The 25,125-nt window shown below is 39.8% G+C and overlaps 1 protein-coding gene across 7 annotated transcripts in view; it reads right to left on the bottom strand.

The window, feature by feature from the left end:
• CCDC148 (coiled-coil domain containing 148) overlaps window positions 1–25,125 on the bottom strand; it is a 308,291-nt gene that overhangs the window by 121,793 nt on the left and 161,373 nt on the right. For all 7 annotated transcript variants that reach the window (XM_058441815.1, XM_058441814.1, XM_058441820.1 and 4 more), the window contains one exon: window positions 24,053–24,259. In XM_058441815.1, coding sequence (XP_058297798.1) covers window positions 24,053–24,259 — 207 coding nt within the window. The remainder of the gene's footprint in view (window positions 1–24,052; window positions 24,260–25,125) is intronic.

The following is a 25,125-nucleotide window of genomic DNA, read 5'->3' as shown; positions in this document are numbered from 1 at the left end:
AAGGTACATGAAGAGAAAGAACCTGAGCCAGAACCAGCGAAAACAAAAGGCATCTGTAGAAATTATCACAAACAGATTGTAAAATAACAGTACTTACTGTGTTCATGGAGATGAAAGCTGAGCTTAAAATTTTAATCAAGGAATTTTAAATTATGAACATTGACATTTAAAATTTTGAAAAATAAGCAAATATCAATTCCAAAACTGAAAACTGGTATTAAGAATTCAGTGCATTAGGCTGGGCGTGGTGGCTCATACTTGTAATCTCAGCACTTTGGGAGGCCAAGGTGGCTGGATCACCTGAGGTCAGGAGTTCGAGACCAGCCTGGTCAACATGGTGAAACCCTGTCTCTGCTAAAAATACAAAAATTAGCCAGGTATGGTGGTGGGTGCCTGTAATCCCAGCAACTCAGGAGACTGAAGCAGGAGAATCGCTTGAACTTGGGAGACAGAGGTTGCAGTGAGCTGAGATCACGCCATTGCACTCTAGGCTGGGCAGCAGGAGTAAAACTCCGTCTCAAAAAAAAAAAAAAAAAAAAAATCAGTATATGAGATTAATGGCAGATGAGAAATAGCTAAATAATTGATCATCTGAAAGCTAGATTAGAAGAAACTCTCCAGAATAAAGCATACCATATGAAATAGGAAATAGAAAAAGAAGGTAAACATAGAATCAGAAAAAGTATTCAATAATAGTAATATACATATATATATATACACACATACATTCATACATACATATACTTCTGGCAAACTAAAACTAAAAGGTAACTACTTTTTTTTTTTTTTGAGATGGAGTCTCGCTCTGTCACCCAGGCTGGAGTGCAGTGGCGCAATCTTGGCTCACTGCAAGCTCCGCCTCCCAGGTTCACACCATTCTCCTACCTCAGCCTCCCCAGTAGCTGGGACTACAGGCGCCTGCCACCATGCCTGGCTAAATTTTTTTTTTTTGTATTTTTAGTAGAGATGGGGTTTCAGCATGTTAGCCAGGATGGTCTTGATCTCCTGACCTCATGATCCACCCGCCTCAGCCTCTCAAAGTGCTGGGATTACACGCATGAGCCACCGCGCCCAGCCAAAAGTTAACTTATTTAATCTGAGAATGTTCTCTTTCAGGTCAGGAACAAGACAAAAATGGCCCTTACAATGCTTCTATTCAATACTGTAATGGAGGTTCTAACCAGTGCAGCAAGGCAAGAAAAATAAGTAAAAGGTATAAGCACTGGTAAAAGGAAGCAAAATTGTCATTCATAGGTAGCAATATCCTATACATGGACAACCTAACATAATGTACACAAAAATTATTAGAATTGATAGTACTCATATTAATATGTATTAATGTTAGTATACCAAGGTTGCTTATAAAATCAATATAAATTATATTTTTATGTTCCAGAAAAAATAAGACACAATTTTTTTAAAGATACTATTTTCAATAACAAAGACACCAAATATGTAGAAATGAATCTGGCAAAAGATTGTATAGGACCTCTGCAAAGAAACAATAAAACTTTATAAGAGGCTGCTCTGCCTGTGGAGTAGCCATTCTTTATTCTTTTACTTTCTTAATGAAAAAAAGACAAAACAACTTTATGAGAGAAATTAAAATTAAAGAAGACCTAAGTAAGTGAAAATGTATACTATGTTCTTTATTTTGCAAAGCTCTCTATTCTTGCCAAATTTATTCATATATTCATTACAATATTAAACAACCCTCAATAGGGTTTGTTAAATAGTTTCTAAAATGTAATGCAAAGGTTCGAGAGTTAAAAAGACACTTATGAAGAAGAACAACAAGGGAGGAGGACATTTTCTATAACAACACTCATTACAAAGCTATAATATCTAAGGTAGAATAGTATTTGCCCATGGACATAGACAAATAAAATGGAATGGAGGGTTCAGAAGTAGATTTAGAGACACTTGCCTATGGCACAGATGGAATTGCAAAACAGTGGAAAGGACAGAGCTTACAATAAAAGGTACTGGGACAACTGGCTATCCTTACGATAAAAAGTAATATTAGACATTTACCTCATACCATTAAAAAAAAACAAGTCTAGGATTATGGGTCTGAGTATTAGAGGCAAAATAATAAAGCCTTTAGAAGATTAAAAGGAAAATGGATTCATGACTGTATTAGTCCATTTTCATGATGCTGATAAAGACATACCTGAGACTGGGAAGAAAAAGATGTTTAATTGGACTTACAGTTCCACACGGCTGGGGAGGCTTTAGAATCATAGTGGGAGGTAAAAGGCACTTCTTACGTGGTGGTGGCAGGAGAAAAATCAGGAAGAAGCAAAAGCAGAAACCCCTATAAGCCCATCAGATCATGTAAGACTTATTCACTATAACGAGAATAGCACAGGAAAGACCTGACCCATGATTAAATTACCTCCCACTGGGCCCCTCCCATAACACATGGGAATGCTGAGAGATACAATTAAAGTTGAGATTTGGATGGGGACACAGCCACACCATATCATGCCACCCCTGGCCCCTCCAAAATCTCATATACTCACATTTCAAAACCAATCATGCCTTTTCAACAGTTCCCCAAAGTCTCAACTCATTTCAGCATTAACCCAAAAGTCCAAGTCCAAAGTCTCATCTTGGACAAGGCAAGTCCCTTCTACCTATGAGCCTAGAAAATCAAAAGCAAGTTAGTTACTTACTAGATACAATGGTGGTACAGGCATTGGGTAAATAGAGCCATTCCAGTGGGAGAAATTGGCCAAAACAAAGGGGCTATAGGCCCCGCAGAAGTCCAAAATCCAGCAGGGCAGTCAAATCTTAAAGTTCCAAAATGATCTCCTTTGACTCCCTGTCTCAAATCCGGGTCACATTGATGCAAGAGATGGGTTTCCATGATATTGGGCAGCTCTGCCCCTATGGCTTTGCAAGGTACAGCCTCCTTCCGGCTGCTTTCACGGGCTGGCATTGAATGTCTGCGGCTTTTCCAGGTGCAAGGTGCAAGCTGTTGGTTGATCTACGACTCTGGGGTCTGGAGGATGTTGACCCTCTTCTCACAGTTCCATTAGGCAGTACCCCAGTAGGGACTCTGTGTGGGGGCTTCAACCCCACATTTCCCTTCTGCACTGCCCTAGCAGAGGTTCTCCATGAGGGCCTCATCCCTGCAGCAAACTTTTGCCTGGACATCCAGGTCTTTCCATACATCTTCTGAAACCTAGGCAGAGGTTTCCAAACCTCAATTCTTGACCTCTGTGCACCCACAGGCTTAAACATTACATAGAAGCCGCCAGAGTTTGGGGCTTGCACCCTCTGAAGCCACAGCCTGACCTGTACCTTTGCCCCTTTTAGTTATGGCTGTAGTGGCTGGGATGCAGGACACCAAGTCCCTAGCACAGGAACCCTGGGCCCAGCCTATGAAACCATGTTTTCCTCCTACACCTCTGCCCTGTGATGAAATGGGCTGTTGTGAAGACCTCTGACAAGCCCTGGAGACATTTTCCTCATTGTCTTGGGAATTAACATTCAGCTCCTTGTTACTCATGCAAATTTCTGCAGCCAGCTTGTATTTCTCCTCAGAAAATGGGATTTTCTTTTCTATTGCATTGTCAGGATGAAAATTTTCTGAACTTTTATGTTCTGTTTCCTTTTAAAACTGAATGCCTTTAACAGAACCCAAGTCACCTCTTGAGTGTTTTGCTGCTTAGAAATTTCTTCTGCCAGATATTCTAAATCATCTCTCTCAAGCTCAAAGTTCCACAAGTCTCTAGGGCAGGGGCAAAAAGAGTCACCTTTGCTCCAGTTCCCAATAAGTTCCTCATCTCCATCTGAGGGCACCTCACCCTGGACCTCATTGTTCATATCACTATCAGCATTTTTGTCAAAGCCATTCAACAAGTCTCTAGGAGGTTCCAAACTTTCCCACATTTTTCCTGTCTTCTTCTGAGCCCTCCAAACTGTTCCAACCTCTGCCTGATACCAGTTCCAAAGTCACTTCCACATTTTCGGGTATCTTTTTGGCAACACTTCACTCTACTGGAACCAATTTACTGTATTAGTCCGTTTTCATGCTGCTGATAAAGACATATCTGAGACTGGGAAGAAAAAGAGGTTTAATTGGACTTACAGTTCCACATGCAGGGGAGGCCTCAGAACCATGTCAGGAGGCAAAAGGCACTTCATACATGATGGCAGCAAGAGAAAAACGAGGAGGGAGCAAAAGCGGAAACCCCTGATAAATCCATCATACCTCATGAGACTTAGTCACTATTATGAGAATAGCACGGGAAAGATCAGCCCCCATAATTCAATTACCTCCCACTGTGTCCCTCCCACAACATGTGGGAATTCTGAGAGATACAATTCAACTTGAGATTTCAGTGGGGACACAGCCAAACTATATCAATGACTTTGAAGTCAGGAAATTATTTCTTACATAAAATATAAAGGAACTAACCACAAAAGACAAAAATTGATAAATCAATTACATAAAAATTGTAAATGTTTCTTAATTGAAAGGTACTATTAAGAGAATGAAAATGAGTGATACAAGATTAGAAAACATACCTGGAACATATATAACCCACAAAGAACTAATATGCAACATATTTAATGAACAAGTACAAATCGATAAGAAAAAGTGGAGTCACACAATAGAAAAAAATGGATGAAAGACTTAAACAATTTCACAAAGAAAAAAATCCCGATAGCCATTAAACATGCTGAAAGTCCCTGAATTTAATTAGAAATCAGAGAACTACAAGTTAAAACTACAATGAAATACCACAATACATTTTTAAAACCAGATTGGTTTAAAAAATACAGTAGGATGACAGAAACATTCACAAGGATGTGGAACAAGAGGATCTTTTATATGTAGCTGGTACAAGTTCTGGTACAAGCTTTTTTGGAAAAAATGCGGTGGTACCTTGCAAAGTTGCAGAGACACATATTCTATACTGTTAGGTATGGACCCAGGAGAAGTGTGTATAACAGGGAACACATATAAAAACGTTTATTGCAACATTGTTTCTAATAACCACTAAGTAGAGATAACCCAAATGTCTACCAACAGCAAAACGGATCAATAAATTGTGGCACACAATGGCCACACATAACAAAATATTGGGGGAAAGATGCCACACACAGTACGGTAACATACTACTTGATTCTATTCACAGGAGTTCAAACACAGGCAAAACTAAATTATATTATCAGGGATGCATATCCAGTGGTGAAACCAAGAAAATGACTGACACACAAGTTTGTTTATAACATGGGAAGGTGAGGGGTTGGGGTAGGGTGGAGCTACATCAAGTATTTGAATAAAGGGTAGAGCATGGTAGAGATGGACCTGGGAGACATGTGAGATGCAGATATGCAGGTTGAGGTGAGGCACAGAGGAGAGGGAGCTGAAGGATGGCAGGTGGCTGAGGAGGGCACAAGCTGTGAGGACCAAGACAAGCTGGGGAATAAAGGAGGCTGGCAGTGGGGAAGGACTGGGCACAGGCATACCCCACCACTCAGGACAGGTTGTCAGTATATAATCACATTTCATCCCATGGTCTCTAACGTAGCTTACTGCAAAAGCTTCCTAATGTATCTACCAGCTTCTTTGCTTGTCCTGTCATCCATTATCAAGCCAACAGTTCGACTGTTTAGCCAGAGCACATCATCCTCTGCTCACTCCAGCCACACTGTTCTAATTGCTGTTCCTTGAATACATCAGCATGGCACTTATGCTTGCTGTTCCCTTTGCTTAGAATATACCTCCCCTAGAATTGAGTCTCAGGATTTGACTCAATTGCTGTCTTCCCAATAAGGCTTTCCATAGATAGTTCCATCTAAATTATAATTTCCCTCCTTCCCCACGTTCTATCCTTTTCTTTGTTTAATACTTTTCTCCCTAGCACTTTTTGCTCTCTTGTAGTATTTATTATATATTTTGTTGATTTATCTTGTTAGTCATCTTAACTTGCATTAGAAACGAAGCTCCATGAGGGTTGGGATTTTGGAATCTTTTCCACAATTTGATTCCCTAATATTTGGAAGAATGCTAGTGTATATTCAGCATTCACTAAATATTTGTTGGATTAATGAATCTATCCATCCCATAATGAAAGTAGAAACCTTTCATTTCTTTGGCTCTTTCTTCTCCTTCACCCAGTTCTGCCCATTCAACTTTCTCAATATCCCTCTACTCCTTTATCTCCACCTCCATCACCATCACTCTAGTTCAGACCACATCATCTGTCACTGAGACGATGGCAATAGAAGCCTGACTCCCCACCTCTAGCCCTCTCTCCATAAAATCCATCGCTGCCCCTAACTTCCCAGCTATAAGACTGATCCTCTTTTATATATATTTTGTTTTTTAAAGAGATGGTGTCTCGCTATATTACCCAAGCTTGACTGGAACTTCTGGGCTCAAGTGATCCTCCTGCCTCAGCCTCCTGAGTGGCTGGCATTACACTAATGCCATAGATATTGTGAATGTGCTCCTCCCCCGCCCCCCATATTGTGATGTGCCATGGTCCCCAGCTCCTAGGCTGATCTTAAAACATTCCCTCTTCTAATAAAGGCTTCCAATGGCTCCTCATCACATAGGTAGACAAAAACTCCTGCTCCTTGATGTTGCATACAAGGCCCTGCAAGATCTAGCACACACCTAGTTCTCTAGCCCTTCTCTCATTACACTCTGATTCACACCTTAAAAATAAGAACCACTGAACTGCTTTTGCATCCTGGAACACTGTTTCTGATCTAAGGAAGACCAACTCATCTCTTCCCAATGTCTAGAATGTCCTCCCACTTCTCATTTACCAAGCTAACAATCCCATCCTTGAGCAATTTGTTGAAAGGGTTGCCTCTCGGTGTTTATACGGCTGCCTTCCTCCTTAGGCTATGGGCTGTCCTCTGTGTTCCTGTAATTCTTATACATATCTCTCCCACGGTATATACTGCACTCCATAATAGCCAAATGCTTATGTGTCTGCCTCCTCTACTGGAATCTGAGATCCCTGAGGATGAATTACTCATCTCTGAATGCCCAGTGCCTGTCATAATGTCTGGCACAAGGTAGGTGCACAAAAACTATTTGTTTAATGAGTAAATGAATAAATTACACCATATAAAAATAATTTTTGTAATAATCACTAAGTATATTACTAATAAGCAACTCGTGTCACTTTCAAATACCCAGGCATTCAACATATGTCTTTTATAAATTCCATCTCTTGTGAAAGTAAAGAAATAGGCACAGAGCCCAGAAGAATCACATTTAACATGTCTTTTATGGTCTTTTCATGCCCAGAAAGTTGATTCTGTTTATTATAAATGCCTCAGGCCCTGAAAGATAACTTTTTTCATTTTTTTTTGTTCAACTTTATCCCTTTGCTAGTCTGCCTCTCTCATCCACAAAAAGAACTTCCAGCAAGCCACTATAACCAAATGAAACATTTATTATAATAAAACAATATTGGAGAAACTCAATGTACATTATTTTAGACATTTACAAAATAGGGATTTTCTCAAATAGTCTTCAGCGTAAACACTCTGATGGGAATTCATTTGGTTATAATCAGCTTGGCAAGGAATACCAAGCAGGCACCGGGTTCAGAGAATGATATGCTCCACTAGGTGGAAATGTACTTGAATACTACAGATATCAAAACAGAGATTTCCTTCAACAACTAATACATTTAATTCCTCCATTATCACACAGATAATTCTATTAAAATAAATGATACATTTAAAAGTATCATCTGTCCATTTGCAAACTTTCCATTCTGACCTTGAAATTCTCTTGATAAAAGCTTTCCTGTGCCATCCGGAGATAAGAGCAAGAAATCAAGACTTGAGTCTTTCTAACCAATTATTCCTTCACTCACTGCCTAAAGTTTCCCTAATCAAACAATGCCAGGGTAAAGGGCAAACTACAAAAGGCAGTTAGATCTGCCTTCTGAGTTTCTTGCTGGAGAAAAGTATATATAGAAACCAGAAGGAGCTCTGGTGTTATGCAATCTATAGGGATTGCCTGAAATAGACTCAGATGAATTAATGGCACGGGCAGATTTTACAATGCAATTTTTAAAAACACCATGAAGAATATAAAAGCCAGATGTAAATTATTTGAAATACAAGTAAATTATCAGAAAACATAAAGGAGTACACAAGATTCCTCCTATAGCACTTTTTTTATAAAGTCAATTTGTTACAAATGCAGCATATTCAAAGTATAGTAAATTAATGCTGTGTTTATTGAGTACCCATTATAGATTAGGATTGGTGTTAGGCATTAGTGATACAAAGCTCAATAAAAAATGTACCCTTCCTAACAAACCTGCACATTTTGCACATGTACCCTAGAACTTAAAGTAAAATTTGAAAAAAAAGTACCCTTCCTTTCACATGTTTAGGGTCCAGAAATAGACACACAAACAAATATGTATATCAGATATAATAAATGTAATATGGGGGATGAGCACTAGGAAGACAATATGGGGGGTGGGGGAGGAGCACATTCACAATATCTATGGCATTAGTGTAAACAACAGATCTCCAGAGAAAGTTGCACTGGTAATATACCCTCATAGGAGCTAACACACCTTACACTTATCTGCATACTAGGTTGCACCATATGATATTGCTGATACTATGCCATTCCTGACCTATAGAAACAGCAAATTGACATGTTTTAACCTATTTGTTTCTAAAGCAAAGTTTCATTTATTTATTCCACAAATATTTGGCAATTACATAGCAAGTGCAGGTAGGGAGGATAAAGAGAAGGTAGAGCAGATGGAGACTAAGAGAAGCCAAGGACTATGGTCACCACTTAACAAAATGTTTTTTTCCCCTAAAATTTTCCCTGAAACAATATCATAGACTTAGCCCTTCAGGGGAACTGTGCTGATCAGAGGACCCTGTGGTTGGCCTTAGAGATAATAAGCCACAGAGAATCTTTGTGAGAACACCTGAAGCAGAGGTAGAGTTTTAGAAAGGAAGGTACCCCCAAATTCCTTGCTGGCAACTCTCAACCCTGGAGTCTGCTAGTTGTTCCTGTTATTTTATTCTCACCTTTATTCATATTACTAATCTCTGAATTTTGGCTGGGCATCAACTACCTAAAATAGACTGCATTGCTCAGCTTGCAGCCTGGCATGGCAAGTACAAAGAATGTGCAACTTCTGGAAAACAAATGAGGGGCATGGATGTGCCTTCCTGTCTTCCTTCCCCTCTTCCCCGCTCCCTCCCTCCCTCCCTCTTTCCTTCCTTCCTTCCTTCCTTCCACCTTGGAAATCCCTCCCCGCCCCCACCCCGCCAAGTCCCCTGCAAAGACTGATTTATTTTATGTTCCTATAGTTTTGTCTTGCCAAAAGATCACGTAAGTGAAATCATATGGAATGTAGCCTTTTGTGTCTGACATATTTTGTTTAGCATAATACATTTGAGATTTGTACATGTTGTTGCTTGTATCAGTAGTGTGTTACTTTTTGTTGCTGAGTAATATTCCATTGTATGGAAGTATCACAGCTTGTTTATCCCTTCCCTGGTTGAAGGCATTTGGGTTGCTTCCAGTTTTAGCAATTATAAATAAAGCTGCTATAAATGTTCACTTACAAGTTTTTGTGTCAACATAGATTTCCAGTTTAAATGAATAAACACCCATGAGTAGGATTGCTGGGTCATGTGGTAAGTGTGTGTTTAATAGTATAAGGAATTGCCAAAACCAGCCAAAATAGTATAAAGAACTGCCAAAATCGTATAAAGAACTGCCAAGATTATGCCTGTAATCCCGGCACTTTGGGAGGCCAAGATGGGCAGATCTCTTGAGGTCAGTAGTTGTAGACCAATCTGGGCAACATGGTGAAACCCCGTCTCTACTGAAAACACAAAAATTAGCCAGGTGTGGTGGCTGGTGCCTGTAATCCCAGCCATGCAGGAGGCTGAGGCATGAGAATTGCTTGAACCCAGGAGGCAGAGATTGCAGTGAGCTGGGATCTCACCACTGCACTCCAGCCTGGGCGACAGAGCAAGACTCTGTCAAAAAACAAAACAAAACCAAAAAAAACCTGCCAAAATGTTTCACAAAGTGACCATGTTACTTTGCATTCCCTGCCAGCACTGTATGAGAATTCCAGTTGACAATATTTGACATGATCAGATTTTTTAGTTTAGACTTTCTGATAGGTAATACTAATAGCCCCCTGTGGTTTTAACCTGTATTTTTCTACTAATTAGTGGTATTGAACATCTTTTCTTGTTTTATTTGCCATATATCTTCCTTGGTTAAGTGATTGAATATTCTGCTCTTTTTAAAAATTGAGTTGTTTCTTATTAAGTTTCAAGAAATTTTTATAAATTCTGTATACAACTCTTCATTAGACATGCAATTTGCAAATATTTTCTTCTAGTGGATGGCCTGTCTTTTTATTATCTTAGCAGTGTCTTTCAACAATTTTGAAGATGTCCAATTGATCAATTATATCTTTTAGGGATAGTGCATTTGGTGCCGTATCTCAGAAATCTTTGCCAAAACCAAGATCATAAAAATTCCCCCCAAGTTTTCTTCCCCGATGTTTTGTAGTTTTCAGTTTTACATGTGGGTTTATGAACCATTTTGAGTTCATTTTACATAGGGTAGAAGTATGTATTAAGGCTCACTTATTTTTGCATATGGATATTCAATGGTTCACACCATTTTTTTCGTAGGACTACACTTTCTTCATTGAACTGACTGCATACCTTTGTTGAAAATCAACTGACTTGAGATGTGTGGATCTATTTCTGGACACTCTATTCTGTTCCACTAGACACATTTAAATTTTTTTAATAGCTATGTATTTATTTTTAACAGATATTTTAAGAATATTGGCTTTCCAACTGCAAGTTGTAACTTCCCCTCCTAAATTACGCAGTACTTGAGATTATGGTTGCCTGAAATTTTGTTGCATAAAGTCATTGTAAAATGCAAACATCTATATTCCAGACCAAGTATCCTCATTTGCAAAACATCTTGTGAGATGTTGTTATGACTTGCCACAGAAATATAAGGCTGTCATTATAAAGAACATTAAAAAAGTACAACCTCTTTTAAACTTTATAAAATAGACCCCAATGCAGACAGATATATTTTAAAAACTAAGACATTTTAAGAGTAGGGCTACTTGGAATATTTTACTTGGAACTAATATGTAGATTCATCAAGTCCTCAAACCCTGGGAATTTCAATTAGCTACCTGCCAAGAGCCACAGATAGTGCAATATAGCTGTATAGAGGAAATGCCATCTGCTGCTGTGACCAAAAATCACTCTGGCATTGATGCCTATGGTTCCTCAGAGCTCTCCTTCTTCTGCCAATATTGTATCCATGGTTAACCACAGGGAAATTCTCCATAAATGCCCCCAACTGCTGTGACTATAGGGAAGCCGATAATGCAAGGAATTCATCACTAGCACTGATTATGCTAATGATGCATAGCACAATTGACCACACCAAAATACTCATGAACAACTGCCTTAAATTGGCAGAAACTATTGAATCTTTGCCAGTTCTCATAGTAAACTGGACACCCAAGTTCCTCCAATTATGTTGTTTTTTCTTCTCTAATCAATGAAGTATATTGTGTGGAGATCCCTAATGCTCTAAAAGAAGCAACTTGCTATATCTCCTGAGCAAATACCCCCTAAATGATGTCAGAGTACAAATGAAAGTAAATTACATCTATAGATGTTGATATATCATTATTATATGCATCTCCTTCCCTATACCTTTTCACTTGGGCCATGTGACTGATGGATGAGCTTTTTGTGATTATCTCTGATTATCTCTGTTTCAAAGGTGATCCAACATAATGTGTGCCTGCAAGATCTATTTCAGCTTGGACCAGGAGAATGATGAATCATTACTGATTCTGTCTGCTGTTCATCTTCAACCTGCAGCCAGCAAGAAAGCCAGTCAAAATAGCATAGCAGGACCCAGATACCCTCTGTGTCAGAGTTTTTAGTTGCACACAGCAGAATCCTAGTTTAGCAGAATGTATTAATTATGGAATTTTAGAAAGCTCATAGAATCTGTGGAGGGGGCAGATAAGCAAGCTCTAGACTAAGTTTCCAGAAATAACATCCAGAATCACGTACCACAGAGCTGGTCTGGTAGAAGCCACACTGCCTCTGGCACAATTGGGACGTTGTTGCATCACCAGTGACTCAGAACAGACTGCCTTTGTGTGTGACCACACCAGCAAAATGATGGCCATGCCATGTCTGTCTGTTCATATAACTCCCTTTCTCTTTATCCATCTGAATTAGTCTGTTCTCATGCTGCTAATAAAGATATACCCGAGATCAGGTAATTAATAAAGGAAAAAGGTTTAATTGACTCACAGTTTAGCATGGCTGGGAGTCCTCAGGAAATTTACAGTCATGGCAGAAGGGTAAGCAAACATGTCCTTCTTCACATGGTAGCAGGAGAGAGAATGAGTGCCCGGCAAAGGGGGAACCACCGTATAAAACCATCAGATCTGGTGAGAACTCACTCAGTAACACGAGAACAAGATGGGGGAAACCACCCCTGTGATTCAATTATCTCCACCTGGTCCCTCCCACAACACATGGGGATTATGGGAATTACAATTCAAGATGAGATTTGGGTAGGGATACAGCCAAACTGTATCACCATTGTTTTCAGGAGTTTGACTATCAAGTGCCTAGGTGTGGTTTTTTTTGGTGTGTTTGTCTACTTTGGGGTTTGTTGAGCTTCTTAAAAATATAGGTTGATGTCTTTCACTGGATTTGGTAAGTTCTTAGATTTTATTTCTTCAATACTGCCTCTATTCTATTCTCTCTCTCCTTTTTCTGGAACTTTAATTACATATATAATACAACTTTTTACCATGTTCCACATCTCTCTTATGTTCTCTGCTCTATTCTGACTTTCACTTTATTATTTTTTCTTTATGTGCTTCAGTTGGAATATTTTCTATTGGCTTGTCTTCAAGGTCACTAATTCTGTCTTCTGCTATGCCCAGTCTGCTGATAAAGCCAATTCAATAGATTCTTAATTTAAGGTACTATATTTTACATTTCTAGAATTTCTATTTGACCCATTTTTATATATGCAAATTCTCTGCTGAAATACATATTTTCATTCATTTTTTCCATGTTGACTTCTATTTTCTTTAACAAATTAATCATAATTATCTTGAGGTTCTTGTCTTTTAACTACAAATATCTGGATCATCTCTGAGACAGTTTGTTTCCTTGATTATCTGTCACTTTTCCTGTTTCTTTGAGTATTTGGTAATTTTTATCATATTTTGGACATTGTGAATGATATTTGTAGGGCCTCTGGGTTCTGCTATATTTCTCTAAACAAGTGTTGAGCCTTAGTCAGGAAGGCACTTAAGTTGCCAGAAAATCTCCTGAATTTTACTGATGCTTTGTCTTGGCCTTTTAGAGGGTAAGTCTGTTTCTATTTGCTTTATAATCCTAGAATACAGCCCTTACCCCTATGGCATGGCCTTTCTAGGGTTTCAACAAGATTTCTCTATTTTGACTAAACTAGAACTCCAAGACCTACACCTCCCCAGGCCTGTGTCCTGTGACCTCTGAAATCTCTATTTGGTTCTCAGCCTTCTAGTGGTTGTTCTCTGTTTGTCTTTTAGTATCTCATCCTGCGCATTCAGAACTTAGAAGCTGTCAAAGGACCCAAGGAATATTTTCATATACATTTTGGAGGCTCTTTATCTGCCAGTCCTTCATCTCTAGTATCCTGCCCCCAAATTGTATTTGCCTTTGCAGCCCAAACTCCAATCTCTGCTTCTTTTCCCTATGAAGACTACCATTTTCTGCTTAGGCTGTTTCTATCCACCTCATATTGAAAGATGACCTCAAGAAGAAATCCAGGGTGAATATGAGGCTCACTTTTAAAACTTCTCTTATTTCAAAAATCTCATCCATACACTGGTTATCCAATGCCTGCAAACATTTTTAAATCATTTTGTCAAGTTTCTATAGTTGCTTACTGTGTGAGGGTGAGTCTGAGTACGACATCAGCCATTCATCATCCTTGGAATTGGAACACAGAAAACTCTATTTGAATTAAAGTACTGCTCACATCTGATTTGTGAAATCTAAATCCAAGTCTGCTCTCCAACAGCAAAGGAGACTGAAATCTGTGGAGAAGGGGGGTTATGGAAGGAATCGATACTGTGGAGAACTACCAAAGGTGGAGAGAGAGTTCAAGTGATATTTATTCAAAAAGGTATCTTCTATCTCAACATTATCTGATTTTCTTAACTACTTGTGGCTTCTTGACTGGGTTATACAATCAGCTAGAGAGACAACAAGGAGCACAAAAACAAGATGAAGAGAAGAAGAAAACTAAGTGCCTGGTGACTTTGTTCATGCCTAAAATATACCTCAATTTTATGGGTAGTCAGGTTTTATTTTTAAAACTACATTTGGCATCTCAGAATATTCAATGTTGACAATTCAGTCTTATACTTCACTTCTTGATGACTGCACATCATATACTTGTTTCAACAGCAAGTTTCCTGAGAAATACATTAGAAATAAGGTAGTGAGGAGAGTACCGTATCAGGAGGTATTGAGAAGAAGAAACAAAATGCCTAAGGCTTATCCACTTCACTTCAACGAAAGTTACTGAGCACCTATCAGGTCCCAAACACTGAAAATCTAGGGCAGGTGTAGGGGGAGGCTTACACCAAGATGAATAAGATGGTGTTCCTGCTTGCACTTCTGTTGGGGAAATAGAGTTTTTAGTGTGACATAATCATAATCACAGGTGAGCCAGAGTTATGTACCAGGAGTTAAGGAGAACAAAGAGTGTATTGACTCTAGTCAGGGATTCAACAAAGTCTTCCTGTATCAGACATTTGAGCTGAATTTTGAAGATGAATGAGATTTATTCAGACAAAGGAAGGTAAGAGAGGCATTCCAGGCAAAGCCAACAATAGCAAGAACAAAGGCACAGAGACAGGAAATAGAATGTTGTACTGTGCAGTGGCAGAGGTAGAGCGAGAGTGAATTACAAGGAGTTTGGTATTTCTAAATTGTAAGGTGTAAAATGGAGTGTGTCAAGAAAGGAGCCTGGAAAGAAAGCTGGGGCCCAAATTATTGACAACTTGGACAGCCATGCCAGAAAGTTGGGCCATTACTGTAAGCAAATGAGATGGTATCATTAGGGAATGGCATACCTGAATTGCAGTTTTTTTTAAGAGACAGGGACTCACTCTGTCACCCAGGCTGAACTGAAATGCAGTGATGCAATCATAGCTCACTGTAACCTTGAACTCCTGGCCTCAAGAAATCCTCCTGCCTCAACCTCCTGAGTAGCTAGAACTACATGCATGCACCACTACTCCTGGCTGTTTTTTAAACACTTTTTTGTAGAGACAGGGTCTTGTTATGTTGCCCAGGTTGGTCTTGAACTCCTGGTTTCAAGCAATCCTCCCACCTTAACCTTCCAAAGCACTGGGATTACAGATATGAGCCACTGTGCCTGGCTTGAATTGAATTTTAGATAGAGCATTCTGCCTGCAATTTAGAGAAAGGGTTTCTCAAGGGCAGAATGTGAAACATAGTCATGAGAGGTGCAATAGCTCAGGAACAATGGCCAGGGCTTTATGATAGAAAAGAAGGGGCAGAAAGATAAAGTTTTCAAAAGTTGGTTAATAGCTATGAAGGTAAGAGAAAAGAGGAAGCTAAGTTTCAAGAAAGAAGTGCAAATTTACCACAGGAAAATTAGGATTTCTATTTTGGACACTGAATTTGAGGCATTCAGCCTTCTAAGTTGATATAATCAGCATGTAGCTGGATACATGAAGCTGAAGAGAGAACTATGCAGAAATGGGAATAGAGATCTGAGAGCAGTTATAGCACATCAGGGTAGGCGGAATCACGAGGAGGCTTAGTGGCCAATGAAGTAAAGAAATAAGAGCAAAGAGCAAGGACAGAAAACTGGAAGGCTCCAGGGTTTTAGAAGTGGGCAGACAATGGGAAATACACAGGAAGACTAAGAACCACTGTAAGATATGGCAAGATAGGTTTTACAGAAGCTGAGAGAGTAAAGAATGTCAAAGAATGGATCATCAACAGGGAAGTGAAGGGGAGAGGTCCAGGAGGATCAGGATGGAAGAGCCTTGCTGGATTAGGTAATACAGTGGTCACTGGACACCTTAAGGGGTGGAGAAGATTTCGGTAGACTGAGAAGTCAGAAGTTCTTGGGACCATAATGTAGACTATTCTTTCAAAGGATTGATTTCAAATAAAAGAGTAGAGCTAGGGACTGCCCAAACCTTGAGGATGACAAGAGAAGGCTTCTTTGGATAGTCTTTTGACTTAGTCATGTTTATAGGCTGAAGGAAACACTACAAAGAATAAGAGAGACGGCCAGGCACGGTGGCTCACGCTTGTAATCCCAGCACTTTGGGAGGCCGAGGTGGGCGGATCACGAGGTCAGGAGATCGAGACCACGGTGAAACCCCGTCTCTACTAAAAATACAAAAAATTAGCCGGGCGTGGTGGCAGGCGCCTGTAGTCCCAGCTACTCGAAGAGGCTGAGGCAGGAGAATGGCATGAACCTGGGAGGCAGAGCTTGCAGTGAGCCGAGATTGTGCCACTGCACTGCAGCCTGGGTGACAGAGCGAGACTCCGTCTCAAAAAAAAAAAAAAGAGAGACAAAAATAAAGAAAGGCGATAACCACTAGCATCACATTTCTAAAGTAGTTAGGAGGGTCACAGTTCCAGACTTTAGGGAGTAGGACCTAACTTGAATATACAGGAAGCATCACACCCTTCATCTAGAGGAAGGCCAGCGCCTGGCAAGAGACAGAAAGGCATAGGGTGGGGAGGAAGAAATTAGGGGTTGTTTCACTCCTCAATGACTTAATTTTCTTGCTAAAGTAGGAAGTGGCTTGTCTCCTGGGAGTCTGAGAATGAGGGTGTATGGTGTCAGGTAAGGGTCCTATGGAGTGGCGACCATGGGAAACAGTCATAAAAGGAATGGGGAGAGTGGGCAAACTAAGGACAGGATGAAAGCCTCTCATGTGGCATTCAGCCTCCAGATGAAGTTAACTCTTCCCCTTTGGCCACCAGGCAGCACTCAGCCACCCAGCATGGAAGCAAAGAAAGACAATTATGAAATCCGGGAGGGGTGGCTCACGCCTGTAATCCAAGCACTTTGGGAGGCTGAGGTGAGCAGATCACAAGGTCAGGAGATCAAGACCATCCTGGCCAACATGGTGAAACCCTGTCTCTACTAAAAATACAAAAATTAGCTGGGTGTGGTGGCACATGCCTGTAATCCCAGCTACTCAGGAGGCTGAGGCAGGAGAATCACTTGAACCCAGGAGTTGGAGGTTGCAGTGAGCCGAGATTGTGCCACTGCACTCCAGCCTGGTGACAGGGTGAGACTCCATAAAAAAAAAAAAAAAAATTATGAGGTGGCTCTGGGGAGGATGTTCCTAGGCATGCCGTGGAAAGACAAGGATGCTGCGGAATTGAGTGCACGGCTAACAGACTGGTTCAGGCTGTAGTCAGGGAAAACTTGGGGGGATCAAAGAGCAGGTTTCATGGGAGCAGGAGATTGAGAGCTCTACTTCCTCCCTTTACTCTCATCCTCTGGTGAGAGGCCTAAATGCCTCTGCTTGCTACAGCAACTGTTACGACAGAAACCAAAATAAAACAAAACAGAGACAGAGAAAGAGCACGAGAGCATTATTTCAAAATTCCTTTAACACTTCTCTTAAAAGACACAAATCATCTAAATTACCCCCCAAAAGCCCTTTTAAATTCCAAGGCTGAGAACAAAATTATGGTTAAATGTTTAATTGATGTTTATTATAGCGGGCATATTAGTTTTACAAAGGTCAAATTTATGATACAATGAAGTAATATTTTTCACACTCTGTGGGCCTACTTTATAGCACACTGGAGCCTACAGTATAATAAATATCTTCTATTATTTTGTAGAACTCTTGTATGCAAACCTTTGTGGGGCCAAGATACTATTGAATTACAAGTTGAATGAGCTGGTGTGAACCTCAGGCAAGTCACTTCATCTTTCAGGGCTCAGCTTTCAGGCTTATAAAATGAAGGGCAGGGATAAATTGCCAAGTTTCCTTCCAGGTAAAAAAAATTATAAGCATAGTTTAATACTTTAAATTACTGCAGAATTTGTAGATTTACTTATTTTCTTTTATGATATCATTTTGATCCCAGCTATAATTTACTGAGCTCAGTCCCTCATCAGGAATACAAATTCCAATGATAACACCCTCTCTAGAAAAAACAGAATCCATTTTACTACAGTGTACTTTATGTTCTGATTTCCCCCACTATCTGCCTGCATTTACACTTCTCAGGTTTCATCCCTGAAAGTTCAGATATTTGTTTACCCTCATGTGACCATATCTTTCTGAGGAGGCTACATGTTATGTTTTCTCTTAGAGCTGCAGCCTTCATTCAGTAGCTAGATGCTCTGCAGCAATCTCAGCTTAGATTCGTCATTGAAGAGAATATCAGGATATGCACAGAAAGCATCTGTTAGGATGCCTGGTGGATAGACACTCAGCAAAGTAAGCTTAGTATATGGTACAGCATGATGTGTGAGACATCATCTAAATGTGGCATTGTTTTTGTCCTCCATTCAGATGTTTCTCCAACCACCAGTTGAAAACTCAGCAGAATGCATGGCTCACTCCTGGGTTACAGAGAGGTCCATGGTAACTTTAAGTCACAAAACACAGTCTTGGTTCAAAATCAGTGCCTGGTTCCAAGAGATTAGTTAGCACTTCCCTCTTCATGCAGAAGATGGCTTCTTCTTTCATTCCCTAGATGCTTAAACCATCAGGGCCCAGAGGTGGGAGAAAGAAAAGAAGAGGAGGGCTAAAGAAAAGGAAAGCAAGTTCTCAGTTGATGGGTGACTGACACTGTCCTAAGTAAGCTAGGCAGGAGGTTTATGCTGACCCTTGCCCTCCAAGCAGTGCTGTTGCCTTGATTGCTAGCTGGGCTTTCCAGGAAAGATGCTCCTGATGTGGGTCATGCTCATTTACCTTTGACTAGCCATTTCTTTTCTATCCATCAGGTTCCCATTTATTGTTGTTCCATCCCACTGTTTTTGGGGTCCCCTTACCTCTGGCAGGAACCCTGTTAGGCAGAAAACTCTTGGGCAGAGTATCTTTAACAATGGCCCTTTACCATTAGCCAGTGATTTCTTAAATAGGGCACAAAAAAGATTGATGAATTATATTTCATTAGGACCTGTGAGCTTCCATTTAGGTGTAGAAAGTTAGATAGAATATTGTTCTCACTTTAACCAGAAGAAAAAGCTGAATAACTTACATCATGACTTTTCCTGAACTCATCAGAGAGCAGAGATCACAAGGCAATAAATTAGCCTGAAATTTAAGGAAAGGCAGATGCCTCCAAGGAGAGCCAGGATGTGACAACTGGCTTACTTGCAGCAGAGCACCTGGGGAGATGAGGCCACTATGGAAGCGGGTAAGAAGACTGCAGCTAAAATGCTGTAATAAATTGATAAATTTTAATGATTTACAAGTTTTAATGACTTTGCAGAGCATGAGAATATAGAACCTGTGGAAGCTACAAACACAAGAGGAATTTGCACCCACTCTCAGGCTTTTCTCCATAGATCTCACAGAGTTCTCACAAAAAAATATCAGAGTCAAGGTAGGGGAGCAGAGAAAGCATCCTATGACAGTGCAGATCTGCCAGAGAGGATCCAAAGCCCTACAGAATGAACACCTATCACTGCTGGAGGAAAAGCCACAAACCCACTAGGGTACAAGTGTGGACCCATCACAACTTGGAGAAGGAAATGAAGGAACCTTCTTCTCCTGGGGGAGGTGCAGGAAACTGTCTCCCCCACAAGAACATCAAATTCATGAGGCAGAATTTGTCTGCCATGGGGAAAAGAGCAGGATTGCTGAGTAAGCCCTTAACCCCAAGACCCAGGGACACAGGCCCTGCCTGAGACTGAGGCTGAACCAGTATTGCAGAATGCCCCTTCCCCTACCTGGCTAGCAAGTGTCTAGTAACAATCTAGTGCAGGGGAAGGAACAAGAGTGTGGCAGGGCTAGGCACAGTGGCTCACCTGCAATCTCTGTGCTTTGGAAAGCCAAGGCAGGAAGATCGCTTGAGGCCAGAAGCTCAAGACCAGCCTGGGCAACATAGCAAGACCCTGTCTCTACAAAATATTGAAAAACTGAAAAATTAGCCAGGCATAGTGGTGCATGCCTATGGTCTCAGCTATTTAGAAGATGGAGGCAGGAAGATCACTTGAGCCTGGGACATCTAGGCTGCAATGAGCTATGATCGCATCACCACATTCCAGCCTGGGCAACAGAATGAAACCCTGTCTCTTAAAAAAAATAAAAAAGGAGGAACACTCTCTGAGGCACAGGCTCACAAGGAAGCTTAAAGTCTACTCCCACTATAAGCAAGGTAACATTAATCGCCAATAACTTGAAACAACTGATGAATGGAAAAACTGTAACATAGCCATGTCATGGAATACTACTTAGCAACAAAAAAGAAAAAACTATTGATACAAACAACATGGGTGAATCTAAAATGGATTATGCTAAGTGAACAAAGCCAGACTCAAAGGCTACATACTGTTGAGTTACACTTACATGACCTTCTATAATAGGCAAAACTATAGGGATAGAGAACAAATCAGTGATTGCCAAAAGCTGGAGGTAGATGAAGGGTTGACTACAAAAGGGTGTGAAGAATTTTTGAGTGGTGGTGGAACTGTTCTATATCTTGATTATGGTGGTAGTTATACATCATGCATTTTCAAAATTCATAGAACTATACATTAAAAATAGTGATTTTGGCCAGGCGCGGTAGCTCACGCCTGTAATCCCAGCACTTTGGGAGGCCGAGACGGGCGGATCATGAGGTCAGGAGATCAAGACCATCCTGGCTAACAAAGTGAAACCCCATCTCTACTAAAAAAAAAAATTCAAAAAACCTATTTTTATTGCAGCATTGTTCACAATAGCAAAGACTTGGAACCAACCCAAATGTCCAACAATGATAGACTGGATTAAGAAAATGTGGCACATATAAACCAGGGAATACTATGCAGCCATAAAAAAGGATGAGTTCATGTCCTTTGTAGGGACATGGATGAAGCTGGAAACCATCATTCTCAGCAAACTATCACAAGAACAAAAAACCAAACACCGCATGTTCTCACTCATAGGTGAGAATTGAACAATGAGAACACTTGGACACAGAAAGGGGAACATCACACAACGGGGCCTGTTGCAGGGTGGAGGAAGGGGGGAGGGAAAGCATTAGGAGATAAACCTAATGTAAATGATGAGTTAATAGGTGCAGCACACCAGCATGGCACACGTATACATATGTAACAAACCTGCAGGTTGTGCACATGTACCCTAGAACTTAAAGTATAAAAAAAAAAAAAAAACACAAAAAAAAAAAAAAATACAAAAAAATCAGCCGGGCGTGGTGGCAGGTGCCTGTAGTCCCAGCTACTCGGGAGGCTGAGGCAGGAGAATGGTGTGAACCCGGAAGGTGCAGCTTGCAGTGAGCCGAGATCACGCCACTGCAATCCAGTCTGGGTGACAGAGCAAGACTCGGTTTCAAAAAAAAAAAAAAAGTTATTTTACTATATATAACATATCTCAAAGACATTTAAAAATTAAAAAAAGGACTTCATTAAAATTAAGAAGTTTTGTTCATTTAAAGATGTTGTTAAGAGAAGTGAGGAGGCAAGTCATTGATTGTGAGAAAATAAAAAGAAATAGCTCTTGCATACAGAATATATAAAGAACATACAAATAAGTAAGAAAAAAAAGCACACAACCCAATAGAAAAATAGGCAAAAGACTTGAGTGGGCTTCTCACAAAAGAGGATATCCAAATGGCTAATAAACATATGAAAAGACACTTGGACAGCTTTATTCTAAGTGCAAATAAAAACCATAATGAGGTACCACTACTCAGTCACCACATTAGATGAAATTAAAGATTAGCAATACCAATGTTGGAGAAGATGTGAAGCAACTGAATTCAGTTGCAAATTTGTATAACCACTTTGGAAAACTATTTGGCAGTATTTACTAAAGCTAAACACATCTGAGCCTTATGATGTAGTGATTCTGCTCCTAAGTATACTATCTATCCAATAGAAATGAATGTATATGTCCACCAAAAGACATGTTCAAGAATGTTGATAGTGCCATTATCATAATAGCAAAAACCTGAAAACGGCTCAAATTTCCGTTAGTAGGAAAATATATACATATACTATGAAATACTAAACAGCAATAAAGAAGAACAAATAGCTGTAACATGCCACAAAGATGAAACATACGATGAATGCAGGAAGTACAAAGGACTAAATACTATATATATCATTTGATTTATATGAAGTTCAGGAACAGACAAAACTAATTGATGGTCATGAAGTCAGAATAGTGATTACAGATGGGGATTGTACTTACTGAGAAGAGGCATTAAGGGGTCTTCTGAGCTGCAGGAAACATTCTAGGTTTTGATCTCAGTGGTTTTTCATGGGTATGTGTGTGTGTCGTAAAGCTTCATCCAAGAGTCTTTGAGTTAGCATTAGACAGTTACTTTATCATTACACTTGCATTTTCGTCTAGCATCTCAGTCTGATGTGCACGTCTATGGTTGGTGTTGGATATCTCAATCAAAACTTCAATATTAGCATCCTGTTATAGTAACTTTTTGGTTGAACCATATGAAATTATTGATTGTTGACTGTTTTTGACCTAAAGTGCACTTGTGCACTTTACTAGATGTATGTTTACCTCAGTGCAATACAATATAAAGAAAATACCAATTTCAGCATAGCTCAACAGTTAATGATAATGTGTGCAAAATGAATATAAACAAACTAGGAATACAATAACTTGTCATGGCCCCTGGCCCCTGTGTGTTTCTTATCAGTCTGAAGATGGAGAAGAAACATGTATTAGCCCTGCAGCCCATGATAGATCAGCCTTGATGTAGCTTCTATTCCTTTTAGGTCTCAAGCTTATGCAATGTCAAAAGAAGTATCTTTTTGTTTTTAAAAATGCAGATGAAACATTTTTCCTCTAATGTTTTAAAACAAAGACATTTGTTTTATATGCTCTTAATTTGTATTGCTTAATGTCTGCCAGTTGTTTTCTATCAGGAGAATAAAATTTTTTGTTGCACCATCATCTTCCTACCGTATCATTTATCAACTCAAGATTTGTGCACTTCGAGTATGTTATGCCTCAATACAATTTGTTTTTAATGGCCCTGGCCAACACTCCTGGGGAGGCCATATCCACATCAGGCCTCCGGGACTCATGCACTGTGACCCTCCTGTGGAATGCAATTGTTCCCAGCACAACAGCCACTCTTACTTACAGTTCTGCCACTGAAGCAGCTCCTCTACTTCCCTCTGAGCATTGCTCCAGTCCTCAATCCTTCTAACAGTGAGGGTTAGGGTTACCTACCAACTCCCCAAGCCATCCTTAATCCAGCCCCGCTAGATATTTCTGGGTCTGAGGAGGAGGAAAACCCCATCCATTCCCTAACACTTCGCTGAGGACTCACATACAGCCCAGCAAGCTTGCCCCAGCGTATTTCATCATGAAGCCTCTCTTCTCCTCCTCATTTGGACTTTTTGCTATCTTTGATGTGAATGAGAAGTCCAAGAATCTTTAGATCAGCATTAGACAGTTACTTTATCATTACACTTGCATTTTTGTCTAGCACCTCAGTCTGATGTGCACATCTATGGTTGGTATTGGATATCTCAATCAAAACTTTAATATTAACATCCTGTTATAGTAACTTTTTGGTTGAACCATATGAAATTATTGATTATTCATTGTTTTTGACCTAAAAAATGCAATTTTATACAGTTCAAACTAACAATTTTATTAAAGGTAGGCTTTTTTTTTAAGAGAAACTGAACTTTAGGTTGAGTTTGAACAAAAGGGAAAAATGGATTCTTAAATATCCAGACAAATACTGAAACACCTGTGCAGCATCTTACCTTGGCTTTCAGATCAGCACACAATTCCTGTTGCTTTTTCTTGTCCTTAGCCAATGTGCTCTCCATTTCATGAGTTGCACAAGCCTCGATGAGTGTCAGCACAGCCTTCTGTATAAAGTCTTTCCTATTTTTATTCCAATTTGATATCAGGATCTTTCGCTGCTCCATAGCAAAGCGATATTGGTCACAATATTTCTCGTGTTCAACCTGAAAAGATAACAGAGGGTGAATACTTACCATTATGAAAATGAGCTTATATTTTGTGTCATTGTTAAAAAAAAGAAAAAAAAAGAATTATAACCAAGGATTTTGAAAAACTGTGGACAAATATTTAATTGTAAATACAGCAACCAGAAACCAGGTACTACCTCCAAAATTCTGAACCCGTGGCTAATTGGTGACTGAGGACAAGTCATTTAATGTTTATAAGTCCTTAGTTTCCTCATATAGGATGCAGTTACACCAGGTAACCTCTAAAACCACTTTCATTCCTTAATGGTAATGATTCTATGAGCAGAAAGCAATATTTTCCCTATATATAATTTTTAAAATACCCCATCTTTACATCAGTTTTGGTATTTTAACAATTATATCAAGTGTTTCAGTTAGACAAAATGCTAATAAACATAAAAATTGCTATCACAATCCTGAAAACTCAGTTTTACCCTTAATTACTGAAACATTCAGATGTTAGGATGACTAAACTTAAAGTAATAATAGCAATGACACTGAGCCCTTCCCATGCTATGCTCATGAGGGACATGGCATTTTCACGCTGGCAGCAGTAGCTCCTTTTGGCAGTGAATCTCAACCATGGGAATTAGCAGAGTCTTGAGGGAAGAACAGGAATGGAGAGAACCTGAGTAGCCTGGAAAACCTCTGTGGGTCATCTGAAATGCTCCTCAGAAAAACGTGTGTCTTCCAAAGTTGAGAGTCACTGATCTAAATAATTCTTTATTTTGCCAGTATAAACCATGACTCTGAATTTAATACATTATTTAACCCCCAGGAGTTGTGAGAAAAGCAGCTAGCATAGGATAAGGTATGTCCCACCTAAAATAATACTTTAGGTA

The sequence above is a fragment of the Hylobates moloch genome, unplaced genomic scaffold, assembly GCF_009828535.3.
Source record: "Hylobates moloch isolate HMO894 unplaced genomic scaffold, HMol_V3 SCAFFOLD_1, whole genome shotgun sequence".
NCBI classification, from domain to species: Eukaryota; Metazoa; Chordata; class Mammalia; order Primates; family Hylobatidae; genus Hylobates; species Hylobates moloch.
This window is presented reverse-complemented; position numbering and strand designations above follow the sequence as displayed.